General features: G+C 47.2%; 1 protein-coding gene across 4 annotated transcripts in view; it reads left to right on the top strand.

The window, feature by feature from the left end:
• Window positions 1-24,250, top strand: part of SYTL3 (synaptotagmin like 3) — a 90,146-nt gene that overhangs the window by 60,338 nt on the left and 5,558 nt on the right. For 3 of the 4 annotated variants that reach the window (XM_070461511.1, XM_020889351.2, XM_020889353.2), the window contains exons 9-12: window positions 3,775-3,909; window positions 15,616-15,794; window positions 20,806-20,908; window positions 23,648-23,818. In XM_070461511.1, the coding sequence (XP_070317612.1) occupies window positions 3,775-3,909; window positions 15,616-15,794; window positions 20,806-20,908; window positions 23,648-23,818 (588 nt within the window). The remainder of the gene's footprint in view (window positions 1-3,774; window positions 3,910-15,615; window positions 15,795-20,805; window positions 20,909-23,647; window positions 23,819-24,250) is intronic. The other variant, XM_070461510.1, reaches the window with a different exon arrangement.

Below are 24,250 nucleotides of genomic sequence, written 5' to 3'. Positions count from 1 at the left end.
TGTGTGTTCCTTTCAGCTCCGCAGCGCCCACATGAACACCGTCCTAACTAACGTTCCTGAATCAAGAGGTGGAGGAGAGGGTCAGCATGTGTTTAGGTGACACTGTGTTCTGGGCGGATGGAGCATGTGTTACTTATTAGGTTGGTCAAAAAGTTCATTTGGATTTTTCCGTAAGGTCTTATGGACAAATCTGAATGAAGTTTTTGGCAAACCCAATACTTGATCACATTTCATTCTTACAAAATTCCCGGAAAGATTTTGCTGCTCCCATGATAAATATCTAGAACCTGAGTTTTAGTGCAAGGTTAACCACCTTGTCTCATAGCCATGGTTCATGAAAGGTGGAGCCAGGAATACATCCCAGGTTCATCCGATTCTTAACTTCTGCATTCTTAACCTCTTCATCATATGCTCCACCTAAGGAGGACAAATGAACTTTTTAAGTCCTTAAACAACCCCTGTGAAGCCTGGGCTGTTACTGTCCCATTAAAGATGAGGACTCGGGGATGAAGGGATGGCCTGGGGGGTAACGCGGTCAGAGTGGCAGGACCAGGTGGAGGCTGCCCCCGAGGGCGTTCCTGTGATTCCTGCCAGGAGATTCCAGCAGGGTTTGCAGACTTGCATGGTTCCCACTTCTGATGTCACATACCAGGTGCTGGGGCATCCCAAGTATCCGTAGGCTTTGCTCCTGACCTTCTGAAGTGATGCAATGTGACATCACCCTCCCCGGCTGCTCATGCCGTGGGGGGCACCTGCCAGCCGACAGCAAGGTTGTCTGAAGGGCCGGCGGTGCCCAAGGGTAGAAGCCAGGAGAATGGGTGGAGGGGTGTGGCCTGAGAGCCACCAACGGGTAGACCTTTTGTCCCCGGTGTGTCCGCTTCACTGCCACACTCTTGGCAGGACACGCTCAGGACTTCCTGTAGGCATTCTGTCTCCCCACATTGCTTGAGGTTGTGGCTGTTTTAAAGAGAAATTGAGCCAAATTTTTATAAAGTGCTCAGTAATTATGCATGATCTGTAAATGCTAAGTAAATACCAGGTCAGCATATAAAGAGCACATCTTTAAATAGGATGTTTGTCAGACTGCAATTACACACGCCTGCATTGGTGAGCTCACGACAGTTCCACTTACACGTCCATTGGAATATGTGGAGCCTCTCGCCAGCAGTGAGGAGGCAACGCGGTGGGTGCCCTTTGTAAGTGAGGGATGCCAGCGCCCCTCTGCCGGGGGTGACACTGAGACACAGAAATAGGAAATCATTGTCTTAAAATGATGCTGGGACGAGAAGTCCCTGAGAAATCAGGTCAGGATTGCTTCCAAGTTGTGTCTCTGTCCTTTAAGTTTGAGCTGCAGAAATTCTCCAGCAACTATCTGGGCCAGGATTCATCAAGAAGTGAATTTCTGCTGCTGAATTGCCTTCCTCTGGGGTTGACTCAGTCTGCACAACCCTAAGAGCAGTGCAGCTGTTTTCTAGCACTCCTGCAAACACTAAACTTTATACTTGTTATTTTAATAATTGCTCATTTAGTGTGTGAGTTGCTCAGTCGTGTCTGACTCTTTACAACCCCATAGGCTGTAGCCAACCAGGCTGCTCTGTCCAAGGGATTTTCTAGGCAAGAATTCTGGAGCGGGTTGCCACTTCCTCTGCCAAGGGATCTTCCCGACGCAGGGATCGAACCTGCATTTCCTGTATCTCCTGCATTGCAGGCAGATTCTTTACCCAGTGAGCCATACTGGAAGCTGATAGACAATTTTAAAAAATCTGCATTTCTTTAATTTCGGGTGAGCCTTGTCTTATAGTCTCCTTTTTGAACACCTTCGTTTCTGAAATCCTCCCTTTGGGTGGATTCCTCCAGCCCTCTGCCCACTCTTTAGTACCCCGAAGCCGCCTATTCTCTGGAGGACCTCACGCATCACTGGGCGTGCGTGATCTCATGACCAGGTTCTGCCTGGCCTCTTTGGTGCCTGCAGTTGCTCTGGCCTCTAGCAGGCGCCAGGAACATGCTCTACACCTGAGCATCGCGATAGCCCCTCATCCTGGGATACCCTAACTTTGGGTCTCTCCCCAGCCAGCCTTCAATACCCACTCAGGTCAGACTCCCACTGAAGACCACCCCGGGGGCCCCTCCTGCACTCACCCTCCTTCTCTGTCCCGTCACTTGGCTCATGCCTCCGTTTTAATGGTTTGTATCTCTGTTGAGCTAGTGAGCCCTTGGGGGCTTCCCAGGTAGCTCAGCAGAAAAGAAACCACCTGCCAGTGCAAGAGATGCAGGAGACTCGGGTTCGATCCCGGGCTTGGAAAGATCCCTCGGAGCAGGGAATGGCAACCCACTCTAGTCTTCTTGCCTGGAAAATGCCGTGGACAGAGGAGCCTGGCGGGCTACAGCCCATGGGGTCACAGAGTTGGACGTGACTGAGCACACATGCCCATAGTAAGTCCCTGGAGAACAGACAGAGCATCTTCTCGGCCTTTCCCTCCTCCTCTTGCCCGTAGGACTGAGTGGCACATTGAACACTGTGTTGCTTAACAAATGTCTGATGGAACTGAGTTCTGGGAATTGAGAGCATGAACAAATGACTAGTCTTTCATCTCCTCTATACTAGTCTTAGCTTTTCATTCCTGAAAATTATGACTGTAGCGCAACTGTTTATATTTCCAAGTTGAACTTCCAACCCAGTGTCACAGTCTAAAGTCTCAATTTGGAAACTTTGTCTTTTCAACCAGGACGAGGCTTGCCCCTCCTTGCTCTGTACCATCACTGTCCGGTACAGTGATCCCCAGCCTTTCGGCCCCAGGGACAGACTTCACGGAAGAAAATTTTTCTGCGGACCAGGGTGGGGATCGGGGGTCGGGAATGGTTTCGGGATGATTCAAGCACATTACATTTACTTTGCTCTTTATTATTATTACGTCAGCTCCACCTCAGATAATCAGGCATTAGCTCCTGGAGGTTGGGGACCCCTGCAGACAGAACTTTCTAGCCAATGCTGCATGTGGTTACTGAGCGCTGGAAATGTGTCTAGTGTAAACAAGAAGCTGAACTGATTTGATTTTAATTGATTGGAATTTAAATAGCCCATGTGACTAGTGGCTACCATATTTGAAAGCACAAGCTGCTTGTACACATTATAGAAGTCCCAACTATAAAATATTTTTGTTTAATTTAGAGACATATTTTGATTTTTTTTTTTTTCCTTTTTTAATGAGCATACCAGAGATGAAACTCCGCCTGTCAGGCTGAATACTATATTTCATGTGATTAAATGCTTGTGTCGTTGTGAAGGTCAAATGTGGACTTCAGTTTCTTTAACACTTGTACTAATCCTCAGGTATTTCCCTGGTGGCTCAGATGGTAAAGAATCTGCCTGCAATGCGGGTTTGATCCTTGGGTGGGGAAGATCCCCTGGAGGAGGGCATGGCAACCCACTCCAGTATTATTGCCTGGAGAATCCCATGGACAGAGGAGCCTGGCGGGCTACAGTCCATGGGGTCACAAAGAGTCAGATACAACTAAGCAACTTTCATTCACTCAGTACTTTAGTAACCCACCCATCACTGTTTGTGAATGTCTCCAAGTTCTATGATGTCTGCCTTGTAACCGTGTGTGTGTGTGAGTGTATTCATTTATCCACATGGAAGCATGCCCTTTTACTCAGCACTCAGAAGTTTACATATTAGTGACATGCAAGCCATGCTCATTGAAGTCATCACATTTGAACAAAACCAAACTGAGATGAAGACTACCCTATTAATTTTATGTTTGTTTTTTCAGAAGGTCAGCACACCAGATATTCTGAAACCTCTCAGTCCAGAGAGCCCCAGACGCCTTACGAGTCCTGTTTTGAAGCAAGAAGACATCTCATCCAGTCCAGTGCTCAACACTTTGTTCTCAGGAGGCTTGAGACAGGTGAGTCTCAGCTCATAATCCTTGACCCGCGCTGTGTGGTTGTCACGATGTCAAATGGGATTGGTCGGCAAGAGTATGAGTGATGTGTTGTCTTGTGGGATGAACTGGAGCACAGTGAAGTGCTGAGGTGACATTTTACTTAGATTGACAGCTGGAAAGAAAAAAAAACCTTGCTAATCTTTGGTGGTTTTCTCTTTTACATCTTATTGTGAGCATATTCATACAGGCAGAGAGTAATTCATAGTAAGTCATGGTGTCTTAGGATGAGATGTGTTTAGTTTTGATGAAGTCTGATTCATCAGGTTTTTCTCGCGTGGTTACTTCTCTGTCTTTTTTAATTGACTGCTTTTTATTTTTGGTTGCGCTGGGTCTTGGTTGCTTCGTTGCTGGTTGCAGAGAGCGAGGGCTACTCTTCGTTGCGGTGCAGGGCCTCTCCTTGTGGTGGCCTTGGAGCGTGGAGTTGTTGTGCAGCATGGACTCTAGGGTGTGTGGGCTTCTGGAGCTGTGGCGCAGGGGCTTAGATGTGTGCCCATGTGGGATCTTCCCAGACCAGGGATCGAACCTGTGTTCCCCACATTGGCAGGCAGATTCTTACCTCTCTACCACCAGGGAAGTCCTCTCTGTCTTATCCACCCACAAGTCATGCAGATATTCTGCCATGTTTTCTTCTAGAAGCTTTTATAAAAATGTAGCTTTTATGTGTGGTCCCTGCTCCAGCTCATTAATTTTTGTGAATGGTGAAAGGTGCAAGTTGACGTTCATTTTTTCCAACATATGAATACAGTTTATTCCAGTGCCGTTGGTTAGAAAAAGGACTCTGAGTTTTTCCATTGACTTTGGTGTCTTTGTTGAAAGGCAAAGGACCATGTCAGTGCAGACCTTCTCCTAGGTTCTCTGTTCCACTCCACTGACCTGTTTGTCTTTGTGCCAAGGCCAGACTGACGTGATCACTGTAGCTTTGTAGGAAGTTGGGTGGTTTAAGTCCTCCAACTTTGCTCTTGAGATTGCCTTGTAATGTTTTAAACGTAGAGTCTTCATAGGCAGGCCTTTTTATTCATTCACTTGTTATTCAAAAACATTGCATGAATGTTGACTCTGTGTTTAAACCTGTGATATGTATTAGATATGTAAGATGGAGCCTTGGGTGAGGAGCGCTGAGACTTCAATTAAAGCTCTTCAATGTATTCAGTGATCTCAAACAATCACTCAAGAGGGAGGGGGCATACCTGTGCCTGAGGCTGATTCATGTTGATATATATGGCAGAAACCAACAAAATATTGTAAAGCAATTGTCCTCCAACAAAAAATCAGTTCAGTTTAGTCGCTCAGTCGTGTCCGACTCTTTGCAACCCCATGGACTGCCTTTTGTGACCCCATGGACTGCGGCATGCCAGGCTTCCCTATCCATCACCAACTCCCAGAGCTTGCTCAAACTTATGTCCATCGAGTCAGTGATGCCATCCAACCATCTCATCTTCTGTCATCTCCTTCTCCTGCCTTCAATCTTTCCCAGCACCAGGGTCTTTTCCGAGAAGTCAGTTCTTCGCATCAGGTGGCCAAAGTATTGAAGCTTCAGCTTCAGCATCAGTCCTTCCAATAAAAAAGAAGTTAATTTTAAAAAATAAACAATCACAAAAACTCCCTCAGCTTCAGAGTCCTCATCAAGGAGATGGTATCAGAATTGTTGTTCTTATTTCACTGGATTGCTTTGGTAATCAAATGGATGCTCACCTTCCGTGGTGTAATACAGTGGTTAAGAACTCAGCTTCCAGAAACCAGCATCTTGGTTCACCTTCCAGCTCCTTTAGTGGCAAGGAGCATGTTCCAGAGCTAGTATTCTAACCACTGTGGTACTTTAGCCTTGGGGTGGTTGTATTTTTATGAGAAATAGTGTCCACGTCAGAAAATGATAAACTTCCCCTATCTCCATGAATGTCCAGCAGAATATTCAGAAGTCACAGCAGAAGCAGGCTAGACCTTGAAGAATCCTTGATTCAATCCACAAAATGCTGGCAGTTCCCAACCCACTCTTTGTCTGCAACCACTGTCTCCTGTGGGTGGTCCTGCCTCCATCAAAACCACTGCTCTGTACCCTCACTACGCAAAATGTGGGGCACCAGGGTTACCTGGGAGCTTCTCAAAGATCAGAATCTCTAGCCTTCCCTCAGACCTACTGGAGTCTGAATCTGTCATTTAGAAAGAGCCCCAGCAGATTCAGGCTTCCCACGTGGCTCAGTGGTGAAGAATCCACCTGCAATGCAGGAGATGCAGGTTCCATCCCTGGGTGGTGAAGATGCCCTGGAGGAGGAATTGGCAACCCGCTCCAATATTCTTGCCTGGAGAAATCCCATGGAGAGAGGAGCCTGGTGGGCTACAGTCCATGGGGTCAAAAAGAGGCAGACTTGACTGAGCAGCACGTACCAGGAGATTCATGCACACATAAACACGCAAATTGAACCCTGTCCACTTCAAATCCCAGTGAAATACTTCGTATGTTAGGGATTCTTCAGCAGTCTAGGGATGTGCCGTTCAGTTCTCGCAGCCCCTGTTGGGGAACCCTCCCAACTCCTGCCCTGGGTAGCCTCCTGCTACCGGCATGGCCCTCCTCTTCTTGGATGCCCTGAGCTCATGAGCGTTGGGGATGGTCCTGCCAGAGCCTCTCGGATTGCTGCTGTTGGGGGATGGGTGTTGTTTATACTGGAGAAGAGTTCGGAAAGGTGAAAGCACTGAATGAACACTTCCCTGAGGGGGAGCTTAAGCAAGGGCAGCTCCAGAACATTCTCTCCTGGGGCTGAACCCCGTGGTGGGTACAGACAGGGGAGGCAGAGGAGTGGCCTCTGGGAGCTTTTCCAAGACCCATGGAAAGTTTGCCTCCACCCCGGCTAACGTACGGACTCCAGGCAGCGTGAGATTTTTTTTTTTCTTATTAACTAGTATTTATTTATGACTGCATCGGGTCCCAATTGCGGCATGTGGGATCTTTTGGTGCACTGGGAGCTCTTGTAGCTATGGCATGCGGCTTGTGGGAAACCAACTTCCTAACCAGGGATGGAGCCCACATCCCCCGCACTGAAAGGCCGACTCCCGACCTCTGACCTCTGGACCACCGGGGAAGTCCCCCAGCTTGAACCTTGATAAGGCTGATCCAGGAGGACGGGGCCAAACCCTGCTCCTAAGGGAGCCCAAACTCGTCCAGGGGCCTCTCAACTTGACTCTTAAGCTCCTTCAAGGCCCGGAAACCAGCACAGAGGCAGACACACAGACTCGGATCCTCCCCACAGTGGTCCATGGGGCCCTCCGCGAGCTGCCCACCGCCCCACACCTGCCCCCTCGCTCAGTCCTCTCTGGGGCGCTGGTCCTTGAACAGCCGGACGCAGCCTGCCTCCGAGTTCCTTGGCTGTTCCCTCTCTCAGGCTCCAGGCTCTCTCACTCCCTTCCCTCCCTGGCAGTCTTGGCGCCAAGGTCACCTTCTTAGGAGCTCTGCCCTCTGCCCTGCGCTGCCTCTCTGGCTCACCTGTTTTCTGTTTATCCACGTGCTTATCACCTTCTGCCCCTGCGTAATTGGCTTTACCTGTGGTTTATTGTCTATTGTCATTCCCAGGTGTCCCGGAGCAGTGCGTGACACTTAATGGCACTCAGTAAATATTTGTGAGATGGTTGGATGCATTTTTATCAGCGCTATTATTGAAAGCCTACTGTGCGCTCGATGCAGAGCTGGGAGCTCCATCTCCGGGTCATTCTCACCACGGTCTTGTCCTGGGGATGCGGTTGTCCCATTTCACAGATGGGAAAACTGAGGCTCTCGGAGGGTATGCTGTTTGCTAAGGCTATATGGTCGCTGCAGAATTCTGACTGGGAGTTAAAAGTCCAGGCCTTCTGTCCTATCCCAGAGGAATTGTTGGCCTCTTAAACTGACTGCCACCCCCAGTTCATCTTTGCTCACTTGGAGCTGGTCCACACCCTGAAGACCTTTCAGAGTGGGTGGGGGGTGAGGGGGGAAGGATGCTGGGGTAACAGGATGTGGTGAGTGTATGTGTTGTACTGAGACTGTCTCTTGGGAAAGCACCTCCGCATTACCGTGCAAATTCAACCTGACACTCTCTTTGCGCTTTCTTCTAAAATCTTCTCTGATTTGTGCCCTCAACATGTATCATCATGATATTGAATTATTAGACATGCAGTCTTAACCTGTTCCCCTTAGACTGAAGCAGTGTGTGTTTGAGGAAACTAAACTCCCACAAAGCCAAAAACAGTTCTGTTTCTTGCCCAAAGAAAACTCGCCTCCCCTTCTGAGGGACATTTATATTCTCTGAGAAACAGGAAGTTGGGTCTAGAAAAAGCTTATTAAATCTCTGCTTATTACAAAAGTAAGAACACAAACGGACAATAAATAGAGGAAGCACTCGACTTCCTGAGCAGTTAAATCAGTGCAAAATTAGAACAAGTGCAGTTTGGGGACCATTTTAGCAAATTTAAGAAGTGACACAGCTCCATGTTGACGAGCGTGTGGAGAAGCAGGTGTTCTATAAACTGCTGGTGGAACTGGATAGAAGGCAGCCGACAGTATATGTCACAGGCTTCAACATGCATGCTTGCTTTCACCCAGCTATTTTAGTTACAGGAACTATTCTTTAGAAATCATCATGAACTTTGCCAAAAAGTATGTATATGTGGATGTTGAGGGCAGCATTGTTTATCTTAATAACTTTTATTAATTTTGAAAAGTTGGAATTAGCCAAAATGTCTAAAATAAGGCAGTGGTTAAATAAATAATGGTACATTTATTCAGAGGAATACCTTGAAACTATTAAAAGTAATGTGGTTGAAGGATATTGAAAAGAATATCAAAAATAGATATTGATCAACAAAAATATTAAGTTACAAAATAGTATTACAGTAGCACATAATTAGAAAAGCAAAATGAATGTACTATAGACCCTGTGAAATAATTGAAAGGATTGTATCAAAAGGTTGCGAATAGTGACCTTATGCTTTCTTAAATTTTCTTGGTCTTTTCTGTGTTTTCTATATGTTCTCCATAAACATGAAATGTTAGTGCAGAGAACAATCCCAGTTCTTTAGGAAAAAATAATAAAAACCAAAAAAATTCCTCTAGTCCTAGGGAACTAAGTGTTGGTAGTGTGAAGAAACATGCGGTTACATTTTTAGCAATTCCCTGGGAGAAAAAAATTACATCAGAGGTCCCCTCTGATTTTCGATTTTGCCTTTACTTCTGTTTTGGAAAAAATCCATGCATTTCTGTCCGTGTTTTCATGCAGCTGACGTTTGCCCTGGAGCTGAGGTTGCTGTGACTGGAGGAGTGACTGCGTGCCAGGAACGCACATCTGGGCTCCCTGCACCCAGATGGAGCGTGGCTCCTGGAACGGTTTATAGTCACTGAAGTGAACCTCCAGCTCGCTGGTTGTTTCTCTTAAATGTCAGTCTGAGACCTGGAGCCTTATCATGGCATTCGTATTCACTTCTAAGTGGGAACTGTCTCAAAGCGTTCACCCCATCCATCTCCCTGTGCTCGCTGGGGTTTTGGAAACTTCCATTTTCCTTTGGTATTTCTGAGCTTCTCTGGTTGCACTGACTTTTTTAAAAGGAGTATTGTGTTTAGCTGTATACCCATATTAACCTTGGCTGTTCAGTCGCTCAGTCGTGTCCGACTCTTTGCAACCCCATGAACCACAGCACGCCAGGCTTCCCTGTCGGTCACTATCTCCCAGAATTTGTTCAAACTCTTGTCCATTGAGCCTATCATGCCATCCAACCATTTCATCCTCTGTCACCCCCTTCTCTTGCCCTCAACCTTTCCCAGCATCCGGTCTTTCCAATGAGTCTGCTCTTCGCATCAGGTAGCCAAAAGTTTGGAGTTTCAGCATCAGTCCTTCCAATGAATATTCAGGGTTGATTTCCTATAGGATTGACTGGTTTGAATTCTTTGAAGTGAAAGGGACTCTCAAGAGTCTTCTCCAATACCACAGTTTAAAAGCATCAATTCTTCAGTGCTCAACCTTCTTTATGATCCAACTCTCACATCCATACATGACTACTAGAAAAACCATAGCTTTGACTAGATGGACCTTTGCTGACTAAGTGTTGTCTCTGCTTTTTAATATGCTGTCTAGATTTGTCATAGCTTTCCTTCCAAGGGGCAAACATCTTTCAATTAAAATGTTGCTGAATAACTTGAGTATCTACACAGATGCTCTTGCATGTAAAAAGAAAAACATAAAAAAAAGAAAAACATAGAAGAACATAAAAATAAATATATTATAACCTGTTCATCCAGTGGACCCTGGCAGTGACAATGAATGAACTAAAGCTACACCTAACTGTATAGATGAATTTTTAAAACTTGATATCAAGAAAGTAAACTACTGGAGAATATGTACACAGTATGATTTAATTGTATAAATTCCAAGATCAGTAAAAATGAATTGATACATGTTTGGAGGGGCTATATACATGTGTAATAAAACCTGACAGAAAACCAAAGATGATAAACAGAAAAACTTGAAACACCCTTGACTCAGGAGCAGGAATAGAGGGAGTCAGATAAGGAAGGGACCACGGAGCGTTTCTGTAGCCCCGGTTTAATCTTTCTTACATTGAGTGGTGAGTATGTGGATGTTTAGTAATTATTTAATTATACCTACCCATTATAGGGACTTTTCAATATATTTCAGAGTAAAAAGGAAAAGAAAAGGAAAGAAAAAGAAAAAAGGACATGATCCACTCAGCTTACAAAGAGTGACCACATCATTTGGTTTCAAAAGCTGAATAAACTCACTAAGCCTAGGCACGGTACTTAGTTTTCTTTTTCTCACACAAAATAGCCATTGAGCCTCACACCAATCCTATGAAATAGATCCCCACTCTACAGATCAGGAAACCGAGGCTGTGGAGGATGAGAAAAGTGCTCAAGATCACATAGCCACTGTGTCAGGGCCCGGGGGACGTGTGTTTGGCTCCACCACCGCTGTCTGACTTCCCTGTGGTAATGCTCTCCCCATGCTCTTGGGGAAATCAAGATTTATCTATTTATTTGTTTTAACATAACTGTGGTTTCAGTTGACTTTCCTTGATTTCTACCTTTGTGAAAATCGAAGGGCGTCAGGAGGCCTTGCTTGCGGTTACAGCAGATAGCGCGTGACCTTCAGAGAAAGTCACCACAGGCTCTGTGCCCGCTTTAATGAGTTCTCCTTTGCTTTGTGCTGAGACTTTTCTTTTCACAGCCAGACAGAGCCCCCGGCTCTAATAAAAGTCAGTCTGGGTTCTTAGATGTTCTTCTAGGCCAGCACCTCTCCATCAACCCTGTTTACTGCTCAGAGGCTCAACTTTCTTGGAGATCCTGATCTGTCTACAGGGAAAACAGAAGCAGAGAAAACCCTCCCAGTGGTGAAGCCCCGAGTCATCGCTGAAAGAATGCAGAAGACCAAAGGACGTGCCTACTGGCCTTTCAATTATCTGCGGCTGCACTTTCCCCACCAAGCAGATACGCCGCTGGGTTACTCAGAGACACTGCCATTAGTCAACCGCCCAAGGAATGAAGAACCCGGGCCCACTTCCAGCTGCTACTTCTGACTTGCCCTGTAATTTTTGGGTGGGTCTCAACCTTCTTTGACCTCTGCTTATCTTACACAATGAAGGATGAGTGTTTCTAGTGCTTCCCGGCTGCTCTATGATTCTGGACACCAGGCTGGCTGAGTCAGCTGTGCTGTGTATGCATCCCTGCCCTGAGCAGGTGTGCGCATAGTAGGGCAGACCAGAAGCCCAGCGTGAGTGTGAGGGGCCAGGTCCGCCCTGCCGTCACCAGCCCCGACTGCGGCACGGGGCCAGCCGTGCTGACGCACTCTCACAACAAGCATGTCACCCCTTCTTCAAGGGGCCTCCCTGTGGCTCAGCTGGTTCAGAATCCACCTGCAACGCGGGAGACCTGGGTTCCATCCCTGGGTTGGGAAGATCCCCTGGAGAAGGGAAAGGCTACCCGCTCCAGTGTTCTGGCCTGGAGAATCCCATGGACTGTATAGTCCATGGGGTCGCAAAGAGTCGGACACGACTGAGCGGCTTTCACTTCACTTAGAACTCCTCCCTGCTCTTTCTTCTCATGCTTGACAAGTAAACCTCCCTTCCCACTTCTCAAAAAGGAAAAAAAAAACAAAAACTAGCCTGGAATTCTCGAATCCTCCTGACAACCAAAGTTAACCTGCTCCGGTTTGCACCCACCCAGCTCCCCTTCCTGTCCAGACAGAAGGTGCCCGTTTCCCCAACAGGGCTTGGACTCCACCCTCTCCTGCCCCTTTTAGTTCTTCCATGGGAGGTAACATAGCTTCTTTTCCTTTAGTTTTAAAATTTCTCTTTTTGTCCTGGATTTTCAGAAATTTTATTATGATATGCCTGCATGTAGGGTTTTGTTTCATTTCGTTTAATCTTTTGGTCAAGCTTACGACACGTGGGACTTTGTTGCCAGACCAGGGATCGAACCTGAATCCCCTGCATTGGCAGCACACAGGATCTTAACCTCGGGACCACCAGGGGCATCCCCCAGGCAGTTGTATTTTAATCCTTTCCCTCTGGAATCTGCAGCTGAGGGTAAAGGCGCCCGAGGCCAGGCTCCCAGCTAAGTCCTCTCACTCAGGTCTGCTGCTGCAGCAGGACACGGCACACAGCATCACACCAGTCTTTGCAGACAGAGCTTCCTTTCCCCGAGAATTAGAAGACGGTTATCTATCTGGCTGTACCGGGTCTTCGGTGCGGCACACGGACTTTCTGACTGGGGTGTGAGGCTCTCAGGTTTGGCTGCCCTGCAGCATGGCGGGGCGGGGAGGGGGTGGTTAGTCCCCTAACCGGGCATTGAACCCATGTCCCCTGCATCGTAAGGCGAACCCTTAATCACTGGACCACCAGGGAAAGTCCTGGAGGGAACTTTTTAAATCAAAATACTTCACGTGCTTTCTTTGTTCTCTTCATAACTGCTTACTGAGGATTTACGACGAGCCAGGCACTGGACGGGCGATGGAGACGAGACGGAGGCAGAAGCATGCTGTCTCCAGGTTCCGGCCACCTGGGAGGGATGGACGTGATCTGCAGGGAGGCCTGCTTTTGCTCCAGGCCGCAGGTCTGCAGTCTTGGCCCATCTGGTGCTGCGTCCCCTCGGGTTTCAGCCCCTGGGAGGACTCGTCCACTCCGGGGGCCTCGGACTCCCAGGAGGAAAGACCCTGAGTGTCCCAGCTGAACGTCCGGACAGTTACCAAGCCCCTCCTCCTGTGTGGGGAACCTGGACTCTAATTTCCTCTTTCTAACGAGATGGAACTTCTGAAGGCGCTCCTAAGCTGCTCAGCCTCCCAGCGTCACCTTCCACCTCTGAGGACTCTGAGGGAAAAGCGGCATCAAGCGTCACTCTCACCCCCTGCGGCTCCCTTTTCTCCTCAAGTTCGGCGCGTCCTCACAGGCCCGGACATCTGGGCTGCTCACTGTGCCCCGCTCCGGAGCCTCTCGGCCTTCCTGCCCGGGGGCCCACTGACGGACAGATGCCTCCGAGGGAAACACAGCCGGGACCACAGGCTCCCCTCACTGAGCTGCTCTTTAGCATCAGGGACCCTGGCCTCCCGGCTGCCCTGGTAGCCTTGGTTAGCCATGTTTGTTTAATTCAGTTTCCTACTTGTTCTACAGTCCTAAAGGAGAATCAACCCTGAGTACTCATTGGAAGGGCTGATGCTGAAGCTGCAGCCCCAGTGCTCTGGCCACCTGATGGGAAGAGCCGACTCATTGGATGAGACTGGTTCGATAGCATCGCTGACTCAGTAGACATGAGTCTGAACAAACCTGGGAGACAGTGGAGTACAGAGGAGCCTGGCGTGCTACAGTCCATGAGGTCGCAAGGAGTTGGACACAAGTTGCCCAGTGAACAACAACAACAGCGTGTTCTTGGCAGCAGAGTCGCTGTAGTACAATCTAGTCTGACGTGGCCCGGGGCGGAGGCCCGCCAGGAGTGCCAGGTTAATTATCAGAACTCTTAACACCTCCATTCATCTTCTCTGGAGCAGCTCAGACCTTTGGCCAAGCCTCCCTCTCCATCATCTTCCATCTTCACTCTTGTGCCTCCCTCATTTATGTGGTCTGACCACTCCATGCCTTTCTGAGTGTGTAACGCTTAAAACACATTTCCCATCCCAACAGTTGTGTGGGTGTAGGCAGATAACATGTTTCAGGGCCAGGACCTGGGTGTGGTGAAGTTGGTTGGGTTCTTGGCATGAGTTCAGGTTCGGAGTTCTTGGTTTTGTTTTGATCGCTCTCTAGTGAGAGAGACTCAGGCTTTCTTCTTCTTTTTTTTTTTCTTTTTTTCCCCCAGGATGTTTTACAGTATTGAGGAACCTGCTGGGAGAATGGCAATCACGTTGAATTCCCTCTGTCTGTAGAGTCAACCCTGAGACTGGTGGCATGCAAAGGGTGGCAAATACTTAAGCAGACTGAACAGCGATAAGGCATTTTGTTCTTTCTTGTCTTTTTGGTTCTTTTGGTGGTTTTGTTTTTCATTCTGGGGACCCACAACAATTGAAACACAACTTATTATTGTCTTTGCATATTTTACACTGTTGTTGTTCAGTCGCCAAGTCGTATCTGACTCTTTGCAACCCCATGGACTGCAGCGTGCTAGGCCTCCCTGTCTTTCTGTGTCTCCCCGAGTTTGCTCAGTCTCATGCCCATTGAGTCCATGATGTCATCCAACCACCTTATCCTTTGCCACCCTCTTCTCCTCCTGCTTTCAATCTTTTGCAGCATCAGGGTCTTTTCTAGTGAGTCAGCTCTTAGCATCAGGTGGCCAAAGTATTGGAGCTTCAGTTTCAGCATCAGTCCTTCTGATGAATATTCAGGGTTGATTTTCTTTAGGGTTGAGTGGTTTGATCTCATTGCAATCCAGTGGATTCTCAAGAGTCTTCTCCAGCCTCACAATTCAAAAGCATCAATTCTTCAGCACTCAGCCTTCTTTTTGGCCCAACTCTCACGTCCATACATGACTACTGGAAAGACCATAGCCTTGACTATATCTTACATACTCTAGTCCATTTCCTTCTTACCACAGCCCTACGAGAACAGTGTTAATTTTCCATCTAGACTTTGACAGGCTAATGACTAGCAAAACCAGCAGTTGAATCCAGCTCTATCGAATTCCCAATCACTTGGCCCCCAGACTCTGCTGCCCTCCTCAGGGCTATTCGTACCATGGATGTTATCTGCCCTTGAAGATTTATCTTTGCAGAATTGCACAGGAGACAGTTCACATCTTCCCAAGTGGTTTGTGTTCAAGAATGAGATTGTGTAACCTTTATGGCTAGGCAAACAGCATATCTGGGCAAGACCAGCCCTTCTGAAGATTCCTCATCTCCATGTTGTTTTTGTTGCTCAGTCGCTAAGTCGTGTCTGACTCTTTGCAAGCCCATGGACGGTAGCCCTCCAGGCTTCTGTGTCCTTCACTATCTCCCAGAGTTTACTCAGAGTCATGTCCTCATCTCCTTCGGACAGAAAATGTGGCAAGTCATTGTGCAAAGTACAAGATGGCATGTTTATTAACTTAATGTGAGTCAGGATGTGTGCTCTGTGTGAATTTTGATTTATTTGATATCTTGAAGCCAGAACTGCAAAAACACACATTGATTAGCTGTGAAGTAACTTGTTATTATCTGTCGTTCTTGATTTCAGGGAAGTTTAATCAGCATTAATAGCACTTGCACAGAGATGGGCAATTTTGACAATGCTAATGTCACTGGAGAAATAGAATTTGCCATTCGTTACTGCCTCAGAACTCATTCTTTAGAAATATGCATCAGAGCCTGTAAGAACCTTGCCTTTGGAGAGGAAAAGAAGAAAAAGTGCAATCCGTAAGTTTCTTTGTCTAAGTTTTGGCATGTGATAATAGATTTATTGATTCTCAAATTTATATGGAAAAATGAAAGTCCAAGAATAACCAAGGCAATAGTAAAAACAAAAAGATGTGTTAAGAATTATTATGAAGCTTAGTAATTCAAACAATGCTTCATGGATGCAAGGACAGACAGGAGGTCAATAGAGCAGAATCAAAAGTCCAGATACAGATCTTAGGATATATGAGAGCATAAATGATCAAGAGGCTATTAATAATCAATGTGGAAATGATGACATTCAGTAAATGATGAAATTCAGTAAATGGTGCTGGGAAATTTGATTTTCCATGTAGGAAAAATAAAATTCTGTCCACACAACCCACAAATAGATTAATTTTCTTCCAATTGGTAGATGTGAGTTGATATCATTATTTTAACATGTATCTCCCTGATTAATAACAAAGATGAGCAACTTTATACATGCATCCATCACTTAAGGTACACTCCTCTTCTGTGAACTCCCCATCCATATATTTTGTCCCATTTTCTATCAAGTTGTCATTTAAAAATTTATTTACAGGGGTTTGGCTTTTTTAAAATCCATTTTCAATACAACTCTCCATAGGTTATACATATCTTACATGTCTTCTCCTAGCTGTTACTTGTTTTCTAACATTGTGATAACTTTTCTTGTAGAGAATTTGGTAGCGTCTGTTTTATTCTTTTTTTCCTTTAAAATGTCTGCCTTTTGAATTTGTAGGAGAATTCCACCTGAAAATTTTAAATACATTCTTCTCTGTCATCTTCTATTGAAGTTTTTTCAAACTTAAATACTTTCATGTTAGAGCTGGATCTGATTTTCTGTGTATGGTTTAAAGCAAGCCCCACATTTTGGTCTTATTCTTTCCCAACATGGGACATTTTTAGCACACAATTTTTAGTACCAGTTTCTGCTGCTGCTGCTGCTAAGTCGCTTCAGTCGTGTCCAACTCTGTGTGACCCCACAGATGGCAGCCCACCATGCTCCCCCGTCCCTGGGATTCTCCAGGCAAGAACACTGGAGTGGGTTGCCATTGCCTTCTCCAATGCGTGAAAGTGAAAAGTGAAAGTGAAGTCACTCAGTCGTGTCCGACTCTTCGTGACCCCATGGACTGCAGCCCACCAGGCTCCTCCGTCCATGGGATTCTCCAGGCGAGAGGACTGGAGTGGGGCCACCGCCGTCTCCCTTGGTACCAGTGAGGGGAAAGGAGTGCTTTGTTGGTCCGATCAAACCCTCCTCTGCTCTGAAACCTTCAGTAGCTCCTCTGCATTCCTAAAGCACGCTGGCTCTCCATCACAGATCCCTCCTGTCTTTCTAGTCTTAACTTCTGTTATTCCTCTGTCTGTACCTCCTGCTCCAGGAAAATTGGAATAATCATTGTCCTAAAACTGCCCCCTGAAAGAGGAAAGTATAGCTCATTCAAAGGGGAAGAATAAAGTAACAGAAGCTTTCTCTGAAAGAGATCTGATGGTGGGTTTACTCAGCAAAGACTTTAAAACAACAGTTTTAAGGATGCTCAAGGAACTAAAGAAAGATGTGGAGAAAATTTTTAAAACATGATGTAAAAAACAAAATAGAAATATCAATAAAGAGATAGAAATCCTAAAAAGAAAACAATTCGGGAGCTGTGAAAGCTGCAATAATTGAAGTGAAAATTTCACTAGAGGAATTCAAAGGTAGGCATGAACAGGTGAAAGAAAGAGTAGGTGAACTTGAAGATAGGATAATGGAATTCCTGAGTCTGAGGAACAGAAAGAAAAAAGATTAAAGAAAAGCAAACAGAACCTTAAGGACCTTTGGGAGACCATGAAGTGAACCAACATAGGCAACATACAGACCAGAAGGAGAAGAGAGAAAGCACGGAGCAGAGAGAAAACTTAAGAAAGAAATAATGGCTGAAAACTTCCCCGTTTTGGTGAAAGACATAAGTATAAACATCAAAGAAGCTCTTTGAACTCCAACGATGATGAACTCAGAGACCCACAGAGACACATTATAAACAAACATTTGAAAGGCAGACTCTTGAAAGCAGCAAGAAAGAAGTGAATTGTCAGTACTAGGGACTCCCCAGTTAGAATATCAGCAGATTTCTTATCAGACATTTTAGAGGACAGAAGGCAGTAGGTGCTAAAGAGACAGAGACAGAAAGTGCTAAAAGGAAACAAAACACGCAGCAAAACTGTTCTTCAAAAGTGAGGGAGAAATCGCAACATTCTCAGCTAAAGAAAAGCTAAGGGAGTACGTTACCCCCTGCCCTGCCCTGCCAGAAATGCTCAAGATGACCCTGGAAGTGAAATGGAAGGACGCTAGACAGTAACTCAAGACATACGAAAAAATCAAGACCTCAATAATGGCAAATAGACTGGCAATTACAAAAGGTAGCATAAATGTAAACAGTGGGAGATAATTCCACTTTTGGTTTTTCATATGACTTAGGACACTACTACCTATTGAAAGATTATGGGTGTCATTTTGGCTTGTCACTCCACACTTGGTCTTTGACATAATTTAAGAGACTAATGCATTTAAAAGAATTATTACTCTGTTTTTGGACCCATGGGCTTCCCAGGCAGCACTAGTGATAAAGGACCTGCCTGCCAGTGCAGGAGACGTAAGAGACCCGGGTTTGATCCCTGGGTCAGGAAGACCCCCTGGAGGAGGAAATGGCAACCCACTCCGGGATTCTTGTCTGGAAAATCCCATGGACAGAGGACCCTGGTGGGCTACAGTCCATAGTGTCCCAAAGAGTCAGGACTGAGGAGACTTTAGCACACACATGCAGATATAATTTTGTAACATCAGCAAAGGAAAGAGGTGAGGATAGAGCTGAAAAGGAGTTGTTAAGGTTAACATGGTGTTAATTCAATTAGTGCTATAACTTTAGGATGTTAAATGCAATCCCGTTAGTAATTACAAAGAAAATAGCTATAGAAAGCCAAAACAAAACAAGCAAGAAAGGAATGTAAATGTTTCACCACAGAAAATCAGCTAAACACAAAAGAACACGGAGGGCACACAAGCTATAAGGCAAAAGAAACAGCAAATGACAGATGTATTAATATTTCTTATCAGTCAACACAGGGTTTGCTCTCTGGGTTGGGAAGATCGCCTGGAGGAGGAAATGGCAACCCACTCCAGTATTCTTGCCTGGAGAATCCCATGGACAGAGGAGCCGGGTTGGGCTACAGACCAAAGAGGCCACAAAGAGTCAGACACACCTGAACACACAGACAAGTGCAATTAGTAGTTAATTTAAAGAAAAATGAATTAGAATGTCCAATCAAAAGACAGAAACTGGCAGAATAGATAAAAACAGAGAATGTAACTGTATACCATCTACAAGAGACTCACTCACTTGAGATCCAAAGACACAAATGGAAGAAGATATTGCATACAGACGGTGAACAAGAGCGAGCAGCGGTGGCTGTACCATCATCAGACAAACAGGCGTTAAGTCTAAAAGGATTATAAGAGAATAAAAAAGAAAAAATAAAAAGATTACAAGAGATAAAGGACGTTATATGTTTGTAAAAGGGTCAGTACAACAAGATGATAAAATGATCCTAAATGTCTGTATATCTAATAACAGACCATCAGGATATAAGAAGCAAAAACTGACAGAATTGAAGAGAGAAATATTGAGTAGTTCAGTTCAGTTGCTCAGTCGTGTCTGACTCTGTGACCCCATGGACTGCAGCACGCCAGGCCTCCCTGTCCATCACCAACTCCCAGAGTTTACCAGACTCATGCCTGTTGAGTCGGTGATGCCATCCAACCAGCTCATCCTCTGTCATTCCGTTCTCCTCCCACCTTCAATTTTTCCCAGCATCAGGGTCTTTTCCAATGAGTCAGTTCTTCGCATCAGGTGGCCAAAGTATTGAAGTTTCAGCTTCAGCATCAGTCCTTCCAATGAATATTCATATTGGGTAAGATCTTGTAGAAAAACTTAAACGAACTTCTTTGGCTAACCAATAGTTCTACAGTAATAGTTGGATGTATCAATACTCCAATCTCAGTAACAGAACATCCAGACAGATGATAAGAAAGGAAATAGAGGACTTAGCTAGATAACATGGGTGTGTCTTTTATTATAATGCTTTATGCTGTATAAATATATTTGCTATCTCTGGTTTTCCATATGTGAGGTCTTGTAATGATCAACGATCTGAGTCAACTAACAGTGAGGTGTTGGTGATGAGCCTTGAGTCCTGCTCTGTAAGAAGCATGACTGAACGTGAGGCAGAGGCCTGAGGCTGGGGTTCCAGTGGGGACCCCGATCGGGGGAGGGTTCCTGCTCCCTATGGTCTTTGGAGAGCAGGGCTGGTTTCTAACTCGTTGGGACAGGACCTGGGCACGTGGTGTCCCCACCATCAGTGCCACTGCCAGAAAAGCCCGGAAGGACGGCTTCAGGACCTGAGCGGAGGGGTCAGCCTGGACGGGGCTCCAGGGGGTGGGCGGCCTCCAGACCCGGGGAGAGGGGCTCAGGGAGGCTGGTCCTCAGCCATCAGGATGCAGTGTCCGAGGCCCCACAGGACGAGCACGGCGTGCGGCATGTACTTTCCGTTTCCACGTTTTTTTCTTGAGGGTTGGGGAGAAGAGGCAGGCGGAGTGAGGACAAGCTGGCACAGGCCTCAGGATCCGGGTGGATGAGAAACCTGCCGCCCACCGAGCCCCCAGAAAGCCCCCGCTTCCCAGGGCATCACCAGTGATGAGTGATGGTGCGTGATGAGGGATCCAGATCCGAGGATGGGGGCATGAGAGAAGCAAGGGGGCTTCACACCCCCAGAAACATACACAGCCAAAGACTGTGTAAGCCGGGGCTGTGCTCCCAGCACTGTCACTGGGGCAGCCGCTAAGCCCTTTCTGTCAACCCCAGATGCAGCGGGAAGCGGCGTTCAAGAAACCGCTGACATGCGGTTCTCCTCCTGAACCCTTTGCCCGCCCCGCACGCTGGGCTCTCACCCCTGGCTGTCTGCGTTTGGCCACCAGGTACGTCAAGACCTATCTGCTGCCTGACAGATCGTCCCAGGGAAAACGCAAGACCAGCGTCCAGAAGAACACGGTGGAGCCGACCTTTCAGGAGACCTTGAAGGTACTTGCTGGGCAAATGCTGCTGGGCTGAGTGTCCCCATCCCGGGCTGGGCCTCTGGGGCCAGAGTCCAGCCAGTGGTTCCTCCAAACTCTTGAGTCAGTTAAATGTAAGTGCAGACACTGAAATATTCTGGCAGGGCTCTGTCAATCAGTGGCAAGTGGTATAAAGTAAATTTCAGCCTTTGTACAGAAAAAGTGCTGAGTCTGATGGACGGTGCATGGCTTTGGATTAATGATTTGCAAGACAAAGGTGAAAAAGAAATGGGCTGCCTCACAGTTTCTAAAGGAGAAGGAAATGGCAACCCACTCCAGTACTCTTGCCTGGAAAGTCCCATGGACGGAGGAGTCTGGTAGTCCACAGTCTTTGGGGCCGCCAAGAGTCGGACCCGACTGAGTGACTTCAGTTTCTAAAATTGGTCTGTTCTGTTGAATTTCTATGACTATTAGAGAGGTATCCTCAAACCAGGGGCCCTGTAAATGAAACTGCTGAGTTAATATATTTGTGAAAGTACTTCTTTGTCATAGTATCTGGCAGACCCAGGTCTCTCCTTTTATGAAGCTCCAATACTTTGGCCACTTGATGCAAAGAGCTGATTCATTGGAAAAAAACCCTGATGCTGGAAAAGATTAAGGGCAGGAGGAGAAGAGGGACAATAGAGGATGAGATGGTTGGATGGCATCACTGAGTCAATGGACCTCAGTTTGACCAAACTCCAGGAAATAGTGAAGGACAGGGAAGCCTGGCGTGCTGCAGTCCATGGCAGAAAGCTGGAACAACAACAACTAAAAAATAAAAAAAATTCTGGAAGAATTGTTCAGGTTTCCATTTTCTTTGGCGCTAAGAACTGTGACCGGTGGCTTAGGGCAGAGACCAGGGAGGGACCGCCTCCCACTGGGATACAGGGTGGAGAATTTGCAGGTGATGTCTAGTGAGGGTAGAGAGCATACAGGCGTGGGAGGCCTTGAGCTGGAAGGACAGTCCAGATGCACGGAGATGTACCCACTGAAGGCTAGTCAGCCCAGGGATTCCATGCGTCAGGCCTGAGAAGAGAGAGGACTTTGTTTGCCTTCCTTGGCAAGTAGGGGCATTTGTGAACTCCCAGCCAGGGGCCATCTGGGCAGCTGGCACAAGAGTTCTACTCGGGACATGAAAATAGTCGTTGTTTTCTGTGCCCCTGCTGTGACCAAGTGCTTTATGTACCCTCTGAGCCGTGTGTTGGCATCCTCACTTAGCAATGGGGAAGCTGAAGCCTGGAGAGTCCTTAAAAGTACACCCATGACCCAGGATGGTCAGGCAGTCCTTCACAAAATTTACATTCATAAGGACTCCCCAAGGAATTGCTTTTAAAAGCAGATTAGAGAAGGAAATGGTAACCCACTCCAGTATTCTTGCCTGGAGAATCCCATGAACAGAGGAGTCTGGTGGGCTACAGTCCATGGGGTCGCAAGAGTCGGACACATGACTTAGCAACTTTCTTTTCGTTTGTGATTCAGTAAGTGTGGATGGGGCCTGAGGTGCTACTGGTCTGGGATGCTCCTCCAGAAGCAAATCACTGACCCTGGTCTTCACGTGGCTTTGCTTACATACCAGAATTTTGAAAAACTCTGTGCTGTGTCACACATTGTGAGCTTACACATAAAATTACTCGTCACACGTCTAAGGTCTTTTGTACTGAAGAGAGGCAGACAAATATCTCATATTTTATGAAATGAGACAAAGATGAGGATTGACTATAGATAAGTATTATATACTTTGATAAAGTTTTCACTACCTTAGTTAGGGGGCACCCAGAATCTCAACTCATGTGCAGTGTTTTATCTAGTATATTGTGAGTATCTTGGTTATCCTCTAAGACTTCCCAGATACATTGAGAAGAACCGATCTTTATTCTAAATGTAGAACATCCCAACATGGACCCAGCTTTAGACTTTCATAGAAATCATATGTAAGATGGAAAGATGGGCTAATGAAGAAGCCGAGCAATCATGAACAGTGTGTTGGAAACTAGGATCTCAGACCCCTTAGTTCAGCTCCCCGGAGGTCACAGGAGTAAGATACCAGGTTTCACCGATTTTGAGGAATGTGCATGTGAAAGCTGAGGATCTGAAAACCAACCCTCAGTTTTCTAAGCAGAGCACTCCTTGGGGAGACTTCCTGTGCTCCACGGGGTGTGGGTGCTCCCCTGGAAGACCACTCATTGGAGGGCTGGGGAAGGGTGAACCGTGACACTCGATCTGAGTGACAGTGGCTGTGACCTTAACCCTTGTTCTCTGAGGTCGGTGACGCTGGTGACCCGGTGGAGACTAGCAAGCCAGGGTCTGCCGGCCCAGCCTCGAGGGCCTTGCTGGCAATGGAAAGTTGGTCTTACTTTGCACTGTGGCCTGGTCAGCCAAAGGGAGTCGTCCTGTTTTGTCAGGAAGGGGCCACCAGTCAGGGAGGCCCCTGAGAGCAGCAAGGGGTCAAGGAGGGCCGCCCAGCATGCAGCGGTGCCCCGAGGCCGGCAGACCCGGGGGACCGAAAGCTTTGCTCTCCGAAGCACCTGTCTCTGAAAGGGCGCAGATGCTGCGTGGTGGACTGTTGGTCTGGACTGCACTCGCGGGGCTCGTAGCCATGCAGAAAATAACCAGATTAATTAAGACTTTAAAGATACATTATGGAACGAGGGGCAGTGTGGGAAACAGACTAAAACTCGTCCGGGAGCTGTGAGGCCAGGCTCTCTGTCTCTGTCCGCCTCCGCAGTACCAGGTGGAGCTGGCCCAGCTGGCCAGCCGGCAGCTGCAGGTGTCCGTGTGGCACCTGGGCGTGCTCACCCGGAGGGTGTTTCTTGGAGAAGTGATCGTCCCTCTGGCCACGTGGGACTTCGAAGACAGAGTGTCGCAGTCCTTCCGCTGGTATCCGCTCCGGGCCAAGGTGAGCTCGAAGGTCTCCCTGGTGGCTCAGATGGTAAAGAATCTGCCCGCAAGGCAGGAGACGCGGGTTCGATCCCTGGGTGGGGAAGATCCCCTGGAGAAGGGCATGGCAACCTACTGCAGTTCTTGCCTGGAGAATCCCATGGACACAGGAGCCTGGCGGGCTACAGTCCATGGGGTCGCAAAGAGTCGGACACAACTGAGCGACTCAGCACAGCCCCCACCCCCAGCCCGAGAACCACACTAACTCATCAAAGGGATCCCAGAAGAGGATCCCAGAAGGTCCCTGGGAGCCGGGGCCCCTGCCTGCCTGTGACCCTGCAGTGGGAGCTTCAGCCCGGCTCCCTGATTAGGGGGTGGGCTGGGGTCTCACCTGCTCAGCTGTGTTCAGGGTCCCAAATAGCCCCACCCTCAGTGTGGTCCAGACACCAGC

The sequence above is a fragment of the Odocoileus virginianus genome, chromosome 34 (assembly GCF_023699985.2).
Source record: "Odocoileus virginianus isolate 20LAN1187 ecotype Illinois chromosome 34, Ovbor_1.2, whole genome shotgun sequence".
Classification (NCBI taxonomy): domain Eukaryota; kingdom Metazoa; phylum Chordata; class Mammalia; order Artiodactyla; family Cervidae; genus Odocoileus; species Odocoileus virginianus.
This window is presented reverse-complemented; position numbering and strand designations above follow the sequence as displayed.